Below are 18,409 nucleotides of genomic sequence, written 5' to 3'. Positions count from 1 at the left end.
TGGAGGGGGGGGGGAGAGAGATGGGGGAGGGGGGGAGAGAGATGGGGGAGGGGAGGGAGAGAGATGGGGAGGGGGAGGGAGAGAGAGATGGGGGAGGGAGAGGGAGAGAGAGATGGGGGAGGGGGAGGGCGATGGGGGGATGGGAGAGAGAGAGATGGGGAGGGAGAGAGAGAGAGATGGGGAGGGGGGAGGGATGAGAGAGATGGGGAGGGGGAGGGAGAGAGAGATGGGGAGGGGGGAGGGAGAGAGAGATGGGGGAGGGGAGGGAGAAAGAGATGGGGAGGGGGAGGGAGAAAGAGATGGGGAGGGGGAGAGAGAAAGAGATGGGGAGGGGAGGGGGAGGGAGGGAGAGATGGGGAGGGGGAGGGAGGGAGAGATGGGGAGGGGGAGGGAGGGAGAGATGGGGAGGGGGAGGGAGGGAGAGATGGGGAGGGTGGGGGAAGGGGAGAGATGGGGGAGGGTGAGGGACAGAGAGATGGGGAGGGGGAGGGAGAGAGAGATGGGGGAGGGGGAGGGAGAGAGAGATGGGGGAGGAGGAGGGAGAGAGAGATGGGGGAGGGGGAGGGAGAGAGAGATGGGGGAGGGGGAGGAGAGAGAGATGGGGGAGGGGGAGGGAGAGAGAGATGGGGGAGGGGGAGGGAGAGAGAGATGGGGGAGGGGGAGGGAGAGAGAGATGGGGAGGGGGAGGGAGAGAGATGGGGGAGGGGGAGGGGGAGGGGAGAGAGGGGGAGGGAGAGAGGGGGAGGGAGAGATCGGGAGGGAGAGATGGGGAGGGTGAGGGAGGGGGAGCGAGATGGGGGAGGGGGGAGCGAGATGGGGGAGCAGAGAGATGGGGGAGGGGGAGGGAGAGATGGGGGAGGGAGAGAGAGAGAGATGGGGGAGGGGGAGGGAGAGAGAGAGAGATGGGGGAGGGGGAGGGAGAGAGAGAGATGGGGGAGGGGGAGGGAGAGAGAGAGAGATGGGGGAGGGGATGGGAGAGAGAGAGATGGGGAGGGGGAGGGGGAGGGAGAAAGAGATGGGGAGGGGGAGGAGAAAGAGATGGGGAGGGGAAGGAGAAAGAGATGGGGAGGGGGAGGGAGAGAGAGATGGGGAGGGGGAGGGAGAGAGAGATGGGGAGGGGGAGGGAGGGAGAGATGGGGAGGGGGAGGGAGGGAGAGATGGGGAGGGGGAGGGAGGGAGAGATGGGGAGGGGGAGGGAGGGAGAGATGGGGAGGGGGAGGGAGGGAGAGATGGGGAGGGGGAGGGAGGGAGAGATGGGGAGGGGGAGGGAGGGAGAGATGGGGAGGGGGAGGGAGGGAGAGATGGGGAGGGGGGAAGGGGAGAGATGGGGAGGGTGAGGGAGAGAGAGATGGGGAGGGAGAGAGATGATGAGGGGGAGGGGGAGGGAGTGAAAGGGGAGAGGGAGGGAAAGGGGGAGGGGGAGGGAAAGGGGGAGGGGGAGAGAAAGGGGAGGGTGAGGGAGGGTTAGAGAGATGTGGGAGGGGGAGAGAGATGTGGGAGGGGGGGGAGAGAGATGTGGGAGGGGGGGGGAGAGAGATGTGGGAGGGGGGGAGAGAGATGTGGGGGGGGGAGAGAGATGGGGGAGGGGAGGGGGAGAGTTGGGGGAGGGGGAGAGGGGAGGGAGGGAGAGAGAGATGGGGGAGGGGAGGGAGAGGGGGAGGGAGAGGGGAGGGAGCGAGATGGGGGAGGGAGGGAGCGAGATGGGGGAGGGAGAGAGAGAGAGATGGGGGAGGGAGAGAGAGAAGGAGGGGAGGGAGAGGGAGGGGGAGGGAGAGAGAGAGGGAGGGGGAGGGAGAGAGAGAGGGAGGGGGAGGGAGAGAGAGAGAGGGAGGGGGAGGGAGAGAGAGAGAGGGAGGGGAGGGAGAGAGAGAGGGGAAGGGAGAGGGAGAGAGAGAGATGGGGAGGGAGAGGGGGAGGGAGAGGGAGAGGGAGATGGTGGAGGGAGAGGGAGAGGGAGATGGTGGAGGGGAGGGAGAGGGAGATGGTGGAGGGGGAGGGGGAGAGAGATGGGGAGGGGGAGGGGGAGAGAGATGGGGAGGGGGAGGGGGAGAGAGATGGGGGAGGGGGAGGGAGAGAGAGATGGGGGAGGGGGAGGGAGAGAGAGATGGGGGAGGGGGAGGAGAGAGAGATGGGGGAGGGGGAGGGAGAGAGAGATGGGGGAGGGGGAGGGAGAGAGAGATGGGGAGGGGGTGGGAGAGAGAGATGGGAGGGGGAGAGAGATGGGGAGGGGAGAGAGATGGGGAGGGGGAGGGGGAGAGAGATGGGGAGGGGAGGGGGAGAGAGATGGGGAGGGGGAGAGAGAGATGGGGGAGGGGGAGAGAGAGATGGGGGAGGGGGAGAGAGATGGGGGAGGGGGAGAGAGCTGGGGGAGGGGGAGAGAGTTGGGGAGGGGGAGGGAGATGGGGAGGGGGAGGAGAGAGAGATGGGGAGGGGGAGAGAGATGGGGGTGGGGGAGGGGCGAGAGAGATGTGGGTGGGGGAGGGGGAGAGAGATGGGGGTGGGGAGGGGGAGAGAGATGGGGTGGGGAGGGGGAGAGAGATGGGGGTGGGGGAGGGGAGAGAGATGGGGGTGGGGGAGGGAGAGAGAGATGGGGGAGAGGGAGGGAGAGAGAGATGGGGAGGGGGAGGGAGAAAGAGATGGGGAGGGGGAGGGAGAAAGAGATGGGGAGGGGGAGGGAGAAAGAGATGGGGAGGGAGAGATGGGGAGGGGGAGGGAGGGAGAGATGGGGAGGGGAGGGAGGGAGAGATGGGGAGGGTGGGGGAAGGGGAGAGATGGGAGGGTGAGGAGAGAGAGATGGGGAGGTGAGGGAGAGAGAGATGGGGAGGGGGAGGAGAGAGAGAAGATGGGGAGGGGGAGGAGAGAGAGATGGGGAGGGGAGGGAGAGAGAGATGGGGAGGGGGAGGGAGAGAGAGATGGGGGAGGGGGAGGGAGAGAGGGAGGGGGAGGGAGAGAGAGATGGGGGAGGGGGAGGGAGAGAGAGATGGGGGAGGGGGAGGGAGAGAGATGGGGGAGGGGGAGGGAGAGAGAGATGGGGGAGGGCGGAGGGAGAGAGAGATGGGGAGGGGGAGGGAGAGAGAGATGGGGGAGGGGGAGGGAGAGAGAGATGGGGAGGGGGAGGGAGAGAGAGATGGGGGAGGGGAGGGAGAGAGATGGGGAAGGGCAGGGAGAGAGAGATGGGGAGGGGGAGGGAGAGAGAGATGGGAGGGGGAGGAGAGAGAGATGGGAGGGGGAGGGAGAGAGAGATGGGAGGGGGAGGAGAGAGAGATGGGGAGGGGGAGGAGAGAGAGATGGGAGGGGGAGGGAGAGAGAGATGGGGATGGGAGAGAGGGGGGAGGGGGAGGAGAGAGGGGGGAGGGGGAGGGAGAGAGGGGGAGGGGGAGGGAGAGAGGGAGGGGGAGGGAGAGAGGGAGAGGGGGAGAGAGAGGGGTGAGAGAGAGGGAGAGGGGGAGAGAGAGGGAGAGGGGAGAGAGAGGGAGAGGGGGAGAGAGAGGGAGAGGGGGAGAGAGGGGAGAGGGGGAGAGAGGGAGAGAGGGAGAGGGGGAGAGAGGAGAGGGGGAGAGAGGAGAGAGGGAGAGAGGAGAGAGGGAGAGGGGAGAGAGGGAGAGAGGGAGGGGGGAGAGAGGGAGGGGGGGAGAGAGGGAGGGGGGGAGAGAGGGAGGGGGGGAGAGAGGGAGAGGGGGAGAGAGGGAGAGGGGGAGAGAGAGAGAGGGGGAGAGAGAGAGAGGGGAGAGAGAGAGAGGGGAGAGAGAGAGTGGGGGAGGAGAGAGAGAGGGGGAGAGAGAGAGAGGGGGAGGGGGAGGGAGAGGGGGAGGGGGAGGAGAGGGGGAGGGGGAGGAGAGGGGGAGGGGGAGGGAGAGGGGGAGGGGGAGAGAAAGGGGGAGGGGGAGAGATGGGGAGGGGGAGAGATGGGGAGGGGGAGAGATGGGGAGGGGGAGGGAGGGGGAGAGAGATGTGGAGGAGGGGGGAGAGAGATGTGGGAGGGGGGGGGAGAGAGATGTGGGAGGGGTCTGGTCTGGGCGTGGGAGCAGGAGATGTGGGAGGGGGGGGAGAGAGATGTGGGAGGGGGGGAGAGAGATGTGGAGGGGGAGGGAGATGGGGGATGGGAGAGAGAGAGATGGGAGGGAGAGGAGAGATGGGGAGGGGGAGGGAGAAAGAGATGGGTGAGGGGGAGGGAGAAAGAGATGGGGAGGGGGAGAGAGAGAAAGAGATGGGGAGGGGGAGGGAGGGAGAGATGGGGAGGGGGAGGGAGGGAGAGAAGGGGAGGGGAGGGAGGAGAGATGGGGAGGGTGGGGGAAGGGGAGAGAAGGGGGAGGGTTGAGGGACAGAGAGATGGGGAGGGGGGAGGGAGAGAGAGATCGGGGGAGGGGAGGGAGAGAGAGATGGGGGAGGGGAGGGAGAGAGAGATGGGGATCGGGGAGGGAGAGAGATGGGGGAGGGGGAGGGGGAGGGAGAGAGGGGGAGGGAGAGAGGGGGAGGGAGAGATCGGGGGGGAGAGAGAGAGGGGGAGGGGGAGAGATGGGGAGGGGGAGGAGGGGAGCGAGATGGGGAGGGTGGGAGCGAGCTGGAGAGGGGGGGGGAGCGGAGAGATGGGGGCGGGGGAGGGAGAGATGGGGGAGGAGAGAGAGAGAGATGGGGGAGGGGGAGGGAGAGAGATGGGGGAGGGGGAGGAGAGAGAGAGAGATGGGGAGGGGGAGGGAGAGAGAGAGAGATGGGGGAGGGGGAGGAGAGAGAGAGAGATGGGGGAGGGGGAGGGAGAGAGAGAGAGATGGGGGAGAGGGAGGGATGGAGAGAGAGAGAGAGATGGGGGAGGGGGAGGGAGAGAGAGAGATGGGGAGGGGGAGGGAGAGAGAGAGATGGGGAGGGGGAGGGAGAGAGAGAGATGGGGATGGGAGAGAGAGAGATGGGGAGGGGAGGGGGAGGGAGAAAGAGGTGGGGAGGGGAGGGAGAAAGAGATGGGGAGGGGGAGGGAGAGAGAGATGGGGAGGGGGAGGGAGGGAGAGATGGGGAGGGGGAGGGAGGGAGAGATGGGGAGGGGGAGGGAGGGAGAGATGGGGAGGGGAGGGAGGGAGAGATGGGAGGGGGGGAAGGGGAGAGATGGGGAGGGTGAGGGAGAGAGAGATGGGGGAGGGGGAGGGAGAGAGAGAGAGATGGGGGGGGAGGGAGAGAGAGAGAGATGGGGGGGAGGGAGAGAGAGAGATGGGGGGGAGGGAGAGAGAGAGATGGGGATGGGGAGGGTGAGGAGAGATGGGGATGGGGGAGGGGGAGGGAGAGATGGGGATGGGGGAGGGGGAGAGAGAGAGATGGGGAGGGGGAGGGGAGAGAGAGAGATGGGGGAGGGGGAGAGAGAGATGGGGGAGGGGAGGGGGAGAGAGAGATGGGGGAGGGGGAGGAGAGAGAGAGATGGGGGAGGGGGAGGGAGAAGATGGGAGATGGGGGAGGGGGAGATGGGGAGGGAGAGAGAGAGATGGGGGAGGGCGAGAGAGAGAGAGAGATGGGGAGGGGGAGGGCGAGAGAGAGAGAATGGGGGAGGGAGAGAGATGGGGGAGGGGGGAGGGCGAGAGAGAGAGTTGGGGGAGGGGGAGGGAGAGAGAGAGATGGGGGAGGGGGAGGGAGAGGGAGAGAGAGAGATAGGAGAGGGAGCTGGGAAGGGGGAGGGAGAGGGAGATGGGGAAGGGGGAGGGAGAGAGAGATGGGGAAGGGGGAGGGAGAGGGAGATGGGGAGGGAGAGGAGATGGTGGAGGGGAGGGAGAGAGAGATGGGGGAGGGGAGGGAGATGGGGCGGGAGAGAGAGAAATGGGGAGGAGGGAGAGAGAGATGAGGGGGGAGAGAGAGAGAGATGGGAGAGGTGAGGAAGGAGAGAGAGGGAGGGAGGAAGAGGTGGGAGAGACATTGAGCTGGGGGTGAGAGAAGATGGGGGAGGAAGACAGAATGAGATGGGGGGGAGAGAGAGATGGGGAGATGGAGATGGGAAGGAGGAGAGACGGGGGCGACAGAGAGAGATGGGTCTGAGGGGGAGAGAGAGAGATGGAGTTGGGAGCGGGAGAGAGAGATGGAGTTGGGGGAGGTAGAGAGAGAGATGGAGAGAGGAGGTAGAGAGAGAGATGGGAAGAAGGGGAGAGAGGTGGGGTGGGACAGGGAGAGAGAGAGAAGGGTAGGGAGAGGGAAGAGAGAGATGGGGTCTCGGTGTGTCATGCAGGGCCTCACCTGCCAAGAATGAGGCATATTAATTTCACCACATGGACATTAAATGGCCTGATACAATGGGTTGCCAAGCCTCTGGCTGGAAAGAAATTTTTGCATATTAACAGATAGTATTTGTGGACAAAGGACTAAGCTGTTTGCTCCTGGATTGAAAAGACCTGCTCTCCTGTCCTGTCTGGCTCGCCATCTCTTTCTCACGGAACTCCAAAATCCATTGAAGACACATGAACCCCAAGAGAGAAAAGTCTCCTACAGTGCACAAGGTTTAAGAAGAATACTGGGGCCCCAGCAAAAAGCAAGACCATACCTCAATCAAGGACTCTACGAGTTCGAAGCACAGTAACAAAAAAGCCCTCCTCACAGGTTGCCTCAAACCTTTCCACTTTATTTTTCTTCTCTTTTCTGTCTCTATTTGCATGTGTGTATCGCGTATGCATGCTAGCGTTGGCGCATCGTGTAACTGTAGGTGTCAATCCGAATTAGAGTTTGTTTAAATTTAATTAAATTTCACCTTTCTTCTTTAAACCTAAGAATGCCTGTTTGTGCTCGTTTCTTGACCTTATAATTGTAAAGTGGTGAACAAGGATTTCAGCAAGGGGGAGCTAAAAATAAAAACAGTGTGTTAAAAATAAAACTCTGTTACAGTAAGACCAGGTGAAGGCTGAAAGGGAACCCTAGACCTCTTTCTCACCTGGTCATAACAGGGTGAGGGGAGAGATAGAGGAATGAGAGTAAGATGGGTGAGGGGAAGAGAGGGAGATGGGTGGGAGAGATGGGGGGCGAGAGGGGGCAGAGAGAGAGAGAGAGAGAGAGAGAGAAAGATGGGGGAAAGAGAGAGAGAGAAAGAGATGGGGAAGAGAGAGAGAGAAAGAGATGGGGAAGAGAGAGAGAGAGAGAGAGAGATGGGGAAGAGAGAGAGAGAGAGAGAGATGGGGAAGAGAGAGAAGAGAGAGAGAGATGGGGGAAGAGAGAGAGAGAGAGAGAGAGATGGGGAAGAGAGAGAGAGGAGAGAGATGGGGAAGAGAGAGAGAGAGAGAGATGGGGAAGAGAGAGAGAGAGAGAGATGGGGAGAAGAGAGAGAGAGATGGGGAAGAGAGAGAGAGAGAGTAGAGAGATGGGGAAGAGAGAGAGAGAGAGAGGGATGGGGAAGAGAGAGAGAGAGAGAGAGAGGGATGGGGAAGAGAGAGAGAGAGAGAGATGGGGAAGAGAGAGAAGAGGATGGGGAAGAGAGAGAGAGAGAGAGATGGGGGAAGAGAGCTAGAGATCGGGGAGAGAGAGAGCGAGAAAGTTGGGGGGAGGGAGAGACAGAGATGCGGGGAGAGGGAGAGACAGAGATGGGGGGAGAGATAGATTGGGGGAAGGGAGAAATGGGGGAGGGAGAGAGAGAGATGGGCGGGAGACAGGAATGGGAAGAGGGAAGGAGAGTGTTGATGGGGAGGGAGAGAGAGAGAGAGAGTGATGGGGAGACTGAGATGAGAATGGAGAAATGAGGGAATAAGAGAGAGAGATGGGGGAGGGAGGGAGAGATGGGAGAGAGAGAGTGAGGTAGGAGAGGGAGAGAGACATGGGAGAGGGAGAGATGGGGGTGTGGGGGAGAGAAGATGGGGGAGGGAGAGAGAGAGAGAGAGAGAGAGATGGGGGAGAGAGGGAGAGCATGATTGAGGGGGACAGAGAGAGTGATGAGAGGAAGAGGGAGAGAGAGAGATTGGGGGGAGAGAAATGGGGGAGAATGACAGAGATGAGGGAGAGAGAGATGGGGAGAGGGGGGACAAAGAGAGAGATGGGAGCAAGGGGGAGGGAGGAGAGAGAGTTAGGGGCGAAGGAACTGAGAGAAAGAGATGGGGGTGAAGGGGAAGAGAGAGGGGGTGGGAGGGGGTGAGAGAGGGAGAGTGCGAGAGAGGAGGTGGGAGGGGGGAGAAGAGGGAGAGTGCTGATGAGAGAGGTGGGGGGAGGGAGGGGGGGCGAGAGAGAGGTGGGGGGAGGGAGGGGGTGGCGAGAGAGAGGTGGGGGGGAGGGAGAGGGCGAGAGAGGTGGGGGGGGGAGGGGATGAGGGCGAGAGAGAGGTGGGGGGAGAGAGAGATGGGGAGGGTGGAGAGTGAGAATTGGAGGTGGGGGGGGGGGTGGAGAGAGAAATGGAGGTGTGGGGGGGAGAGAGAAAGAAAGAACAACACAGAGAGGGAGACTGATAGAGAGAAGCAGTGTGAAGGGGACTGGCTACAGATTTCCCAGTTCCTAACCTGCTGCTGTCTCCAACCCAACTGCTCCATCAAACTCAGTTTAGTCTGCTGCGCAAGGAGCAATGAGGAAAACCAATAAAACGAGCTGACTACTGACTTATGAAGGAGGCAGTTCCAGGGCTTGTTGTTGTGAATTCTGTCAGAATAAGCTGTGCTGTTGCAGTAATAGGAAATTATAGGTTGTTTTGGGGACCTTGAAGGTAGAGAACCTGAAGGAGGAAAGGTACGAGAAGTAAAAGCGTGGCTACCCCGACCCCGAACTGAACCCGACCAGACCCGACGACGGGTCGGGTCTCTCTTCCAGGTCCAGCATTCGGGTTCGGCTCGAGTCTGGCTGGAAGTGGACAGTGCTGCTTTGCTCCGGGAAATAATCTTCAAATGAACATTCAGGACGTCAAGGCATGAAACGTTGCAGTTCCGGACTCTGCACTCTGGCAGTAAAGCCTGGCTACCCAACCCAAACCCGACTACATGTGTTAGGTTCGGGGTTGGGCATTTAAAAAAAATTAAAGGACTCTGGCCCGCGGTTCGGTTCAGGGGTCGCGGGTCGCGTTTTAATTTTATACCCAGAGCCAGGCTTTAATGAGAAGGAATGGTGAAGTAACAACAGCACAGGAGTAATTAATACAGAGACAGGAAAACCACTGGAGGGATAGTTAGTTAACCAGAAACAGTGAAACCAGCAGGATAGTTAGCAAAGTCAGTACTGATTATCTAATAAAACCAGAGACAGGAATCTCAGCACAGGGATAGCTAGTAATACAGAGCAAGGTTGGGTGTAAGATGTTAGGATCATTTGGTGGCTTTTGGCCTTTAGAGATTTGAGAACCAATAGATATAAAACTTGCTGCAATTCTCGTTCCAATCTTATTGAGCTGATTGTGAATGACACCAAACATGAAGACCGATTTGGTCAAATTTATTTTAGCTTTAGGCAGCATTGTTTCTTCCTACCCGTCAGTCAATTAAAGTGCAAGCAAGACTTTTTTCTAATTATATGGATGTTTACTTTAATCCGAAGCACATTTTATACTCCCCGTGGAATGCTTGTTCTTGTGTCGAACAACTTGCATTTCTGTGGTGTTCTAGGCATATAAGAGAGACAGCTTGAAGGACTTTCAGGACAGGGAAAGAAAGGTAGAGGGGGAATAGAGCAGTGGGTGGGCACTTTCACAAGACAGACTGTTCAGGTTTTTCATCAGGAGAAAATTGACTTCAGTGAAAACTATCTTTGGGAGTAAAATGTTTTAAGTGATGCTAAGTTATTTGTCTTTGTGGTATATATCATAGTGTCTCGATTAGTTTAAATTCACATTCCACATTAATTTTCATATATGTCACGTTGTTGATCCTAAGATTTAGGCAGCATCCGTCCATGAGTGTGAAGATAAGCCCTTTCCAAACCTCCAGGTCCACAAAATGAGCCAACAGGACAAACCAGCAAACCAAAAATGAAAGCGCAGATAGGATTGAATTGCCTGGCCTTAGAGACTATGATTGGCAGAGCTCGCAGGCTCTCTGGGTTCTGTGGGCTGGGGTTCAGGCACCTTTTGTTTGCCCTGGTCTCTGTGTCCAGTTTGTCACCTCAGCAAATCAAACCAAAAATTCTCAACCTTTCACCAACCCTGTTTTAGACATATCCTCATGCTGTAATGATTCTGATACTTGCACATTTGTGAACGAATCGTGTCTTACAACAAATAATTCATGAATTGTGATCATTACATTCCCATGTGGCCGTTGTCGTCACCGCAGGGAATATTGTGGAAGGATTTTCACAGCCTCTTGTGTTCCTCGGGAGAGGAGGGTGATTTTCTGATGCCTTTTGGTTGCATCCTACAGGGGTGCAACTTTGGACCTCAGCTAACTGCATCAGTGCAAACTATTTAAGCCAGTTAGAAAGTACAGTCACTTATAGGTATTAAAATATTGCATTAAATAACTTTTTAAACTACATTTTTAAAAATTGCAACTTTTAAGTCTTAAAATTGTACACAGCTGGTCATTGGTTGTTCTCTGCCCTTTGGGTCCATTTTGAGCAGAAGTTCCTATTTTGTGCAGTATTTACTGGGAAAGGAAGTACAGTGCTGGTACTCAGAATGTCCTGGGTTTTGGAAGGGAAGCTAGAAGTGACAATATTGCAGTGTATTACTACATCACAGTGACCATTTTTAATGTAAACATAAAGCATAATGAAAGGAAATTGTTAATATTGCTTTTTAAAAAATAAATATTTTTCATTTATCTGGGGTTAGGGATGAAAGCAGTAAAGAGGATGAGGAAGATGAAGAGGATGAGGAAGATGAAGAGGAGGAAGATGGTGATGATGAAGAGAGGGAAGATGAAGAGGAAGAATTTGAGTGCTACCCAGCAGGAATGAAAGTCCAAGTGAGATATGGTCGAGGGAGGAACCAGAAGCTGTATGAAGCCAGCATTAAAGATTGTGACGTGGAGGGTGGAATGGTCTTGTACCTGGTACACTACTGTGGCTGGAATGTGAGGTGAGTTAGAAGCTATAAACCACCTATCTCATATAGAGCTGTTAAAGGGGAATGTCATGCAGATTAAATTATTCCAATATATGGTCTCTTGTTTCCTCTCTTCTCCAATAGACCATGTCATCCGTCTAGATTGTAGCCATGAGCTTTGCATTGAGTGATTTGAAACTTGCATAGCTGGATTTGGACTGTGTATGTCTCTCTCTCTCTCTCTCTTTTGCTGTCTCTACCCTAGTGCATTGTGCCCAGCGCTTTTTCCTTGTTGGTGTAAATCTTTACAACATCTTGAAGTAGTTGATATAGTTGCACTTCGGTACCCTGTCCTGTTACTGTAAAATGCTGGTAGTCCCATTGAGTACTGTATTCCTGTGCTGGAAGAGTGAATGTTTGAACTAATCACAGTGACATTTCAATTCTGTTCGCCCCTCTCGCTTTCCGCAGCTGTTGATTTGGGCATTAGATAAGCACTTGGTTTTAGTGGGATGCTTCCATTCCTCAGGGGAGGAAGCAAGAATACAAAGAGGGCAATAGAAACATTACTTCAATCGATCGACATTACATATATCTGATTGAACAACAACAACTTGCATTTAATACAGAACCTTTAACATAGTCCTAAGCTACATAAGGAGTTATTAGGACAGGCACCAAAAGCTTGGTCAGAGAGGTAGGTTTAAAGAGCGCCTTAAAGTTGTAGAGGTTTAGTGGGGGAATTTCACAGCTTAGGGCCTAGAAAGCTGAAGGCATGGCTGCCGATGATGGGATAGCATGGGATGTGCAAGAGGACAGAATTGGAGGAGTGCAAGATCGTATTCTCTGTGGCTCTACATTCCAGTAAATTGAAGCATAAATGAGGGAAAGAGGAGAGCTAAGCCCTATGTATGCTTTAATGGGCATACTGAGCATTTGTTACATCTGACTTGGATTCTTGCTGTTAATGTTGTAGCTATCCAACTATCTTAAGTTAGGTAACTGTGGTAATGAGTGGTAATACCACAACTTCCTACCAAAACAATGTCCTTGCAACCTTGGAAGCCTAAATACATTAGCTCAGTGTACTGTGGCTGCAATATAGAATGACCCTTGTTAGAGAAAGGGGAAAATTGTACAACGCTCTGTAAATACCAGTGTTTCTTAATGAGGAGAGAATTGACTACTTGTGTTTCAAGGGGCGGCAGTCACAGCTGTGCTTACTGATGGGCACCAGTTTGTTACCTCAGTGACTTGTAGATAAGGCTTGTATAATATTTTTCCAAAATGTAAATAACTGTCCTCTCTTCATTAAGCAAGCTGCTCATAATGATAAAGCATGTACACTTTTCTAACTGCAATGTTTTCTTAACAGTCTACAAATACATCAATGGATTTAAAACCAAATTGTATATATGCCATTCTCTTGTTCATTCAGCAACAACTTGCTTATAGAGAGTGGCTTTAGCATAGTAAAACATCCCAAGGCACTTCAGAAGCGTTCAACAAAATTTGACACCGACCCACATAAGGAGATATTAGGACAGTTGACCAAAAGCTTAGTCACAGAGGTAGGTTTTAAGGAGCATCTTAAAGCAGGAAAGAGAAAGATGGAGAAGGAGGGAATTGCACAGCTCAGAGCCCAAGCAGCTTAAGGCATGGCCACCAGTGGTGGAGCAATGAAAATCAGCAATGTACATGAGGCCAAAATTGGAGGAGTGCAGAGATCGCGGAGGGTTATGGGACTGGAGGAGATTACAGAGATAGGGAGGGGCGAGGGCATGAAAGAATTTGAAAATGAGGATGAGAATTTTAAAATTGAGGCATTGCCAGACAGGGAGTCAGAGTAGGTCATTGGCACATGCGCGATTTGTGAATGGGCCTTGGTACAAATTAGGAAACCAACAGCAGAGTTTTGGGTGAGCTGAAATTTACAGAGGATGCAAGGTGGGAGGTCAGCAAGGTGGCGATGTCTATTCTATGTTAGTGGAACTGATGTTTGGGGGACAGTGGGGGTAGAACTAGGTGTTGGGGCACTGTTAATGTCCCCTGGGCAAACACAGGTTCAGTCTCTGCTCGGTTACGAATCTGAAATGTGCCAGTGGAGGCTGCAGTAAGGGAAAGGTCAAAGCAGAGTTGAATCTCATGCTGGCACGCTATTGTGGGTGGTGGAGGGGGGGGGGTTGGTGAAATTAGTCTGGGAGCAGGCTCCATGCTGTTCTCTTGCAGCAAAGGCAAATGTGAAGATAAATATACTGGGGAAAATTAACTGGGGTAGGTTGAGGGCAAAAAATCCAATTCTTTTGGTTAAATTCAAAATTTTCCAGAGTTTTTATGAAATGTGACTAATTTTCCCAACCCCCCCACACCTTTCCTGAGTTTTTAACTGGCCATTCTTGCAATGGTCAGTACAGCAGGCTGTGTCCATATGAGGAGATGGTAGGGAATGTTTTGTTGCAAGTGCTTGAGAATCAGCTGAATCTGGTATTTCAAGAACTTGCGTATTCAATGGAAGGATGAAGCAATGCTTTAGAACACAATTTTGAAACCATCACAAGTGTACTAAAATTGCACAAATGTGTATTAGGAAAATAAAACTCCACAAAGCCATATTGCACCAGGGTTCCTTTTCTTACCCTTGGATGTTTCATTTGTCAGGGACTTTACCATGGCTGTGCTTTTCATGCCACTTAAACTGTTTTAGAAAAAGAAAAAAATTATTTTCCTGTTTTTCCCAGTTGTTCTAGTACTTTTCAAAGTGTTGCTCACACTTTTAGTTTGCACAGGCCACTTAAAGGAAACTGCGTTTTGAAGGGACTGTGCTTGTTTTACCTGTGTTGAAGTGTCACTGTTCAATATGACTGCCCTATCATAAATGAACTTTGCTTTGTCTGCAGCCTTTTAATGTCTACTCCAATCTATTGCACATTATGAAATTCGGCATCTAACTGTGTTAAATTATGTATAAGTCTTGTGTCATGTTTTCCAAAGTGCACTTTGCCTTGTTTGTAAAGCTGTGGGAACTCTGTGAGGTAGATTCACCCAAGATGGGACTGCAACACTGCAGCACAAACTGTTCAGGGGCAGTCCTTTGGGAGTGCTGAATGTAACCCTCATTTATGTCTGTAATCTGCAGTGTGTCTTTCCAACACAAGACATGAGCTTGCTCTATTTTTGATTGTCAGGTACGATGAATGGATCAAGGCAGACAAAATAGTGCGACCCGCAGACAAAAATGTCCCAAAAATTAAACACAGAAAGAAAATAAAGGTAAGCACAATGACATAGGCCTATTTCTTTTCAAGAATTAGTTCTGCTACTGAGCAACTAATATATTGTTTAAACTGTACGAATGCTTCACGCAGGGCACTTACATTATAGCGATCTATAGATAATTTTTGGATACTAAGGGAAACAAGGGATAGAAACCATAGAAAAATTATGGCCCAGAAGGAGCCCATTCAGTCCATTGTGTCCTAGCCGGCTGAGAAAACTATCCGCTTAATCTAATCCCACCTTCCAGTACCTGGTCCATAGCCTTGCAGGTTACAGCACTTCAGGTGCATGTCCAGGCACCTTATAAATGAGTTGAGGGTTTCTGCCTCCACCATCGATCTGGGCAATGATTTCCACACACCCACCACCCTCTGGGTGAAAAAGTTTTTCCTCATGTCCTCTCTAATCCTTCAACCAATCACCTTAAATCTGTGCCCCCCCGGTAATTTACCTCGCTGCTAGGGGAAACAGGTCCTTCCTGTCTACTCCATCTAGGCCCTTCATAATTTTGTACACCTCAATTAAGTCACCCCACAGCTTCCTCTGTTCCAGGGAAAACAACCCCAACCTATCCAATCTTTCCTCATAGCTGCAACTTTCAAGCCCTGGCAACATTCTTGTAAATCTCCTCTGCACTCTGTCCAGAGCAATTATGTCCTTCCTGTAATGTGGTGACCAGAACTGTACACAATACTCCAGCTGTGGCCAAACCACCCTTTTATACAGTTCCAGTGTTACATCCCTGCTTTTGTATTCTATACGTCGGCCAATAAAAGAAAACATTCCATATGCCTTCTTCACCACTCTATCTACCTGTCCTGCCACCTTCAGGGACCTGTGGATATGCACTCCAAGGTCTCTCACTTCTTCTACCCCTCTCAATATCCTCCTGTTTATTGTGTATTCCCTCGCTTCGTTTGCCCTCCCCAAATGTATTACCTCACACTTCTCAGGATTGAATCCCATTTGCCATTTTTCCACCCACTCAACCAAACCATTGATATCATTCTGGAGTTTACAGCTATCCTCTTCACTATCAACTACACGGCCAATTTTTGTGTCATCAGCAAATTTCCCAATCATGCCTCCTACATTTAAGTCCAAATCATTAATATATACCACAAATAGCAAGTGACCCAACACTGAGCCCTGTGGAACACCACTGGAAACAGCTTTCCATTCGCAAAAACGTCGGTCAACTACTACCCTTTTGTTTCCTGTCACTGAGCCAATTTTGGATCCAACCTGCTACATTCCCCTGTATCCTATGGGCTTTCATTTTACTGACCAGTCTGCCATGTCAAATGCCTTACTAAAATCCATGTAAACCACATCCACTTCACTACCCTCATCAATCCTCCGTGTTACTTCCTCAAAAAACTCAATCAAGTTAATAAGACATGACCTTCCCGTAACAAATACATGCTGACTATCCCTGATTAATCCATGCCTTTCTAAGTGGCAGTTTATCCTGTCCCTCAGAATTGATTCTAATAATTTACCCACCACCAAGGTCAGACTGACTGGCCTATCCCTCGCACCCTTTTTAAACAATGGTAGAACGTTCGCAGACCTCCAATTATCTGGTACCTTGCCTGTATCTAGTGAGGATTTGAAGATGATCTGCTATTTCTTCCCTGGCTTCCTTTAACAACCTGGGTCCTGGCGATTTATACATTTTCAGGGATGTCAGACCATCAAGCACTTGCTCTCCAATTATGCTTATTGTATCTAATATTTCTCACTCCTCATCTTTTACTACAATGTCTGTATCAACCCTCTCGTTTGTGAAAACAGAGACAGAAAACTCATTAAGAACCCTGCCCACATCTTCTGCATCCGCGCATAAGTTCCCTTGTACATCTCTGATAGGCCCTACCCTTTCCTTAGTTATCCTTTTGCTCTTAATGTACTGATAAAATATTGTTGGGTTTTCCTTGATTTTACCTGCCAATAATTTTTCATGTCCTCTCTTTGCTTTTCTAATTTCCCTTTTTACTTCACCCCTGCACTTTCTATGCTCCTCTAGGCTTTCTAAAGTATTGTGATATTGTGGAAAAGTAGAGTTGAGGTGGAAGATTAGTTATGATTCTATTGAGTAGCGGAGCAGGCTTGATGAACCGAATGGCCTACTCCTCATCCTACTCCTGTTCCTATTTCTTGCTTTTTTATGGAGATTGACTGTGATAACGTGGGCTCCTGTGTCATGGCATAAAGTATTCATACATTATAATCTTGTTCCTGTGAAATTGGAGCTAGACCAGTGCTCTGGGTTTTAAAATTATATTGAACTTGCAACGTGAAATGGACCATTTAGCCTAACCAGTCTGTGTTGATGTTTACACTCCGTATGAGCAGTGGTCCTAATTCCATGTACTTTTCTGACCAATGTTCCTTTATTCCCCTTTCCTTAAACCATCTGCCGTGATCTCTGCTTCAATCTCTAAATCCCGTAGTGCATTCCATAGCCTCCCAAGCCTCTGTGTGTACAAAAGAACAGGTTCACCTGCTCTCTGACCTCAATCTCTTGCAGCTATGCCCCTTGTTTTAGAGCTCTCAGCACCTAGAAACACTGTTTCTATCCACGTTGTCCCTTCATAAATTTAAACCCCTCTATTGAATCATCTTTAACCTTCTCTGCTCTGACTAAAACAGCCCCAATTTTTCATGACTTAATGATTGCATTTGTTCCAACCAGGCAGCATTGTACTGAATGTGCTACTATGCTCTCTCTACTAACTTAGCATCTCTCTAATCGTGTTAAGCCCAAATTAAAATGTAATAATAAATTACTGTCCTCCATTTTCTCCTGAAGAACTCCACAGGAACAGGCAGATCTCTGGGGCTTTCTGAAATGGCCTTGGTGCATGAACCTTGGCAGGGAGGCAGTTAGTCATGAGGGACAAGGGTATGATACTGAACCCAGTCTGCTGCTCAATTCATATGCAACATGTACACTTTTCAGCATGGCTCCCTGGGGAGATAGAAAAAACTTGGATAGCTTCAGAACTTCAGGACGTCCAAAGCACTTTACAGTCAATGTAGTCACTGTTGTAATGTAGTAGATGCGGCAGCCTTTTTGCACACAGCAAGATCCCACAAACAGCAATGTGACAATAGCCAGATAATTTGTTATAAAGTATTGGGGATGAATGTTAGCCAAGGACATTGGGGAGAAGTCCCCTGCTCTTGTTCAAAATAGTGTCATGGATCTTTTACATCGACCTAGGCTAAGGGCCAAGTGCAAGAAAATGGGATTAGATTGGATGGGTGCTTGATGGTCGGCACAGACGACTTGGGCCAAAGGGCCTGTTTCAGTGCTGTATAACTCTATGACCTAGGAGGACAGATGGGCCCAACTCATTTGAAAGACTGACATTGCAGCACTCCCTCCGCGTGTGCTGAAGTATTAGCCTGGGTTGTCCTCAAATCTCGGTAGGGCGATTTGAACCCATGACCTTCTGACTCAGGGGTTAGTAACAAGTGCAGGAATGCTGGCTGACTATTTTCTGGCTCCACCTGATGGCCTCCCTCTTGTCAGGGTGTTGCACCCAATAAGGTCAGTTGAGGCAACAGTAGTAATCAGACCTCCCTGGTTTGTGTATCTTAGCACTGCACCGTGTATATACCCACTTATGCCTGATGTTTGTTTCAAAGTCATACTGTTCCTCCCAGTGGAGACTTAGTAACACCCTGCTCACTGACGCTCAGTTTGGGTTCCGCGAGGGCCACTCAGCTCCTGACCTCATTGCAGCCTTGGTTCAAACATGGACAAAAAAGCTGAACTCAAATGGTAAGGTGAGAGTGACTGCCCTTGATATCAGACAGCATTTGACCGAGTATGGCATCAAGGAGCCCTAGAAAAACTGGAGTCAGTGGGGATCGGGGAAAACTCTCCGCTGGTTGGAATCATACCTAGCACAAAAGAAGATGGCTGTGGTTGTTGGAGGTCAATCATCTCAGCTGCAGGACATCACTTCAGGGGTTCCTCAGGGTAGTGTCCTAGGCCCAACCATCTTCAGCTGCTTCATCAATGACCTTCCTTCAATCATAAGGTCAGAAGTGGGGATGTTCGCTGATGTTTGCACAATGTTCAGCACCATTCGTGACTTCTCAGATACTGAAGCAGTCCGTGTAGAAATGCAGCAAGACCTGGACAATATCCAGGCTTGGGCTGATCAGTGGCAAGTAACATTCGGGCCACACAAGTGCCATGCAATGACCATC

At 52.1% G+C, this 18,409-nt stretch overlaps 1 protein-coding gene across 4 annotated transcripts in view; it reads left to right on the top strand.

Moving 5' to 3' along the window:
* Positions 1 to 18,409, top strand: part of arid4b (AT-rich interaction domain 4B) — a 201,097-nt gene that overhangs the window by 143,021 nt on the left and 39,667 nt on the right. For 3 of the 4 annotated variants that reach the window (XM_068020511.1, XM_068020502.1, XM_068020522.1), the window contains 2 exons: positions 10,694 to 10,939; positions 14,092 to 14,176. In XM_068020511.1, the coding sequence (XP_067876612.1) occupies positions 10,694 to 10,939; positions 14,092 to 14,176 (331 nt within the window). The remainder of the gene's footprint in view (positions 1 to 10,693; positions 10,940 to 14,091; positions 14,177 to 18,409) is intronic. The other variant, XM_068020532.1, reaches the window with a different exon arrangement.

The sequence above is a fragment of the Heterodontus francisci genome, chromosome 3 (assembly GCF_036365525.1).
Source record: "Heterodontus francisci isolate sHetFra1 chromosome 3, sHetFra1.hap1, whole genome shotgun sequence".
NCBI classification, from domain to species: domain Eukaryota; kingdom Metazoa; phylum Chordata; class Chondrichthyes; order Heterodontiformes; family Heterodontidae; genus Heterodontus; species Heterodontus francisci.
The sequence above is the reverse complement of the archived record's forward strand: the minus strand, read 5'-3'. Positions and strand labels throughout refer to the sequence as shown.